At 41.5% G+C, this 2,312-nt stretch overlaps 1 protein-coding gene across 1 annotated transcript; it reads left to right on the top strand.

Annotated features, from left to right (window-relative positions):
- Positions 1-799: 799 nt before the first annotated feature.
- LOC119254602 (olfactory receptor 10A5) lies at positions 800-1,843 on the top strand. The gene has a single exon (XM_037521705.1). The coding sequence runs from the start codon at positions 824-826 to the stop codon at positions 1,775-1,777; it is 954 nt and encodes a 317-aa protein (XP_037377602.1). The 5' UTR covers positions 800-823; the 3' UTR covers positions 1,778-1,843.
- The last annotated feature ends 469 nt before the right edge of the window (positions 1,844-2,312 follow it).

Raw genomic sequence — 2,312 nt, 5'->3', positions numbered from 1 at the left:
GTAATCTTTTGGGACACACTCACTTCCTACGTAGTTATTGTACAATACGCCTTTCAGATCTTAATTTTGAGAGCAGTCGACATACTGGGTCTTGTCAATCAATTGTCAGTTATAGCTTTGCATGACTGAAGAGGAACCTCTTAAAGTTGTTTCCTCATAATCTGATTAGCAAGAGGAAGTAATTACTATATGATATAAAATATTCTATAGTTCTTACAGGGAGAGGGGGCAAAGTACATTAAAACTACTACAATCTGTAGGCATCTTCCATAATCCATTGTCTTTTTTCCCCAGTTATACTTACCTCAAAACAAAATCAAATACTTTCATTTTTGGTACTGAATAACTTCTCAAACTATTTTGGGATTGCAGCCCCACACACATACAAAAACTACTAATTTTGTCAGCATCCAGAGAAGATGAACACAAAATCTATGAAGAAGGGGTATTTATAATAAAAATAAATAGAAATTTCTTACTGTTCTCTACTTAACCTCACTGCAAAGATATTAAGTGTGCAGCAGAAAATGGGTGTGCATTGATATACTCTGACTTGTTTTAGCAAGTATGGTAGCAAAGTGGAAAATGGATAATTAAACAAAACCAATAGGATGGGACAGTGATCTATTGTTCATTTCAGAGCGCAGGTTCTGGTCATGTTTCTTTATTCTTAGACAACATAGGCCCTACCTGTTCCCTTCGTAACCCCTCTTAGCCTCTTTCTCTGATACTGAGAAGGAGCTGAGACAACAAATCCAGAATCTGACACTTCTAATCAAGAATCTCTCTATTTGACTACAGCCGAGGATTCATTCCTATATTTATGGCTGGAGGAAACTGGACACGAGTTAGTGAGTTTATTCTCATGAGCTTCTCTTCTCTGCCAACTGAAATACAGTCGTTACTCTTCTTGACATTCCTAATCATCTACCTGGTCACCTTAACAGGAAACAGCCTCATCATTCTGGTCACCTTGGCTGACCCCATGCTCCACAGTCCCATGTACTTCTTCCTCAGGAACTTGTCCTGCTTGGAGATTGGCTTCAACCTAGTCATTGTGCCCAAGATGCTGGGCACCCTGCTTGCCCGAGACATGACCATCTCCTTCCTTGGTTGTGTCACTCAGATGTATTTCTTCTTCTTCTTTGGAGTTGCTGAATGCTTCCTCCTGGCCACCATGGCATATGACCGCTATGTGGCCATCTGCAATCCCTTGCACTACCCAGTCATCATGAACCAAAGGACACGTGCCAAGCTGGCTGTTGCCTCCTGGTTTCCAGGATTCCCTGTGGCTACAGTGCAGACCACATGGCTTTTCAGCTTTCCATTCTGTGGCACCAACAAGGTGAACCACTTCTTCTGTGACAGTCCCCCTGTGCTGAAGCTGGTGTGTGCTGACACAGCACTATTTGAGATCTATGCGATTGTGGGGACCATCCTGGTCGTCATGACACCCTGCTTGTTGATCCTGTGTTCCTACACTCGCATTGCTGTTACCATCCTCAAGATTCCATCAGCTAAGGGGAAGCATAAGGCCTTCTCTACCTGCTCCTCCCACCTCCTCGTCGTCTCCCTTTTTTATGTATCTTCAAGTCTCACCTACTTCCGGCCTAAGTCCAATAATTCCCCAGAGAGCAAGAAGATGCTGTCCTTGTCCTACACTGTTGTGACTCCCATGTTGAACCCCATCATCTATAGTCTGAGAAACAATGAGGTGAAGAATGCCCTTAGCCGGACCTTCCGCAGGGCCTTTGGCCGTAGAACTTACATCCCATAGACATTCAGACATAAGATTGAAGTTTATTGAATGGGGAATCAGATGTTCCATATTTAGGATTCTCTGTCCCTCTCTTCATACGTCCATTGGTGTTGAACCCAGATATCAAAATGGTTATTGGAGAGCTCAGAGCAGAGTACAGAGGTAGATCTGACCTATCACTTCCTTCTACCTAACTCCTATGCCTGCCCACGGTAGACTTACATTTTTTTCTTACTGGTATAATTGACATTTTGAGACTTTTGTGGCTAACACATTCTAGGTATTTACTTTGCATATGCCTGTCAATGCTACATACATTGAGGACAATATGAAACTGCTTATAATGTGTATTTTGGGACAAAAAAAGGCATTTTGGCACATTATCTTCTTTTAGGTAATTGGATATGTTTGATTCCATTCAGTAGGAAAAAAAATCTGTAATTCATCATTAATTGTATATAATTCTCTTTTATTTCATGTTGCATGCCTCTAAGCCTTTGTTGGCTCTTCAGTTTGTTGGCATTTAGCATAGATAGATAAAAGTAGATTCCTA

The sequence above is a fragment of the Talpa occidentalis genome, unplaced genomic scaffold (genome assembly GCF_014898055.3).
Source record: "Talpa occidentalis isolate TD23 unplaced genomic scaffold, MPIMG_talOcc4v2.1 talOcc4.3, whole genome shotgun sequence".
Taxonomy (NCBI): domain Eukaryota; kingdom Metazoa; phylum Chordata; class Mammalia; order Eulipotyphla; family Talpidae; genus Talpa; species Talpa occidentalis.
Note: the sequence above shows the minus strand (reverse complement) of the source record. Positions and strands in the feature narration are given on the sequence as shown.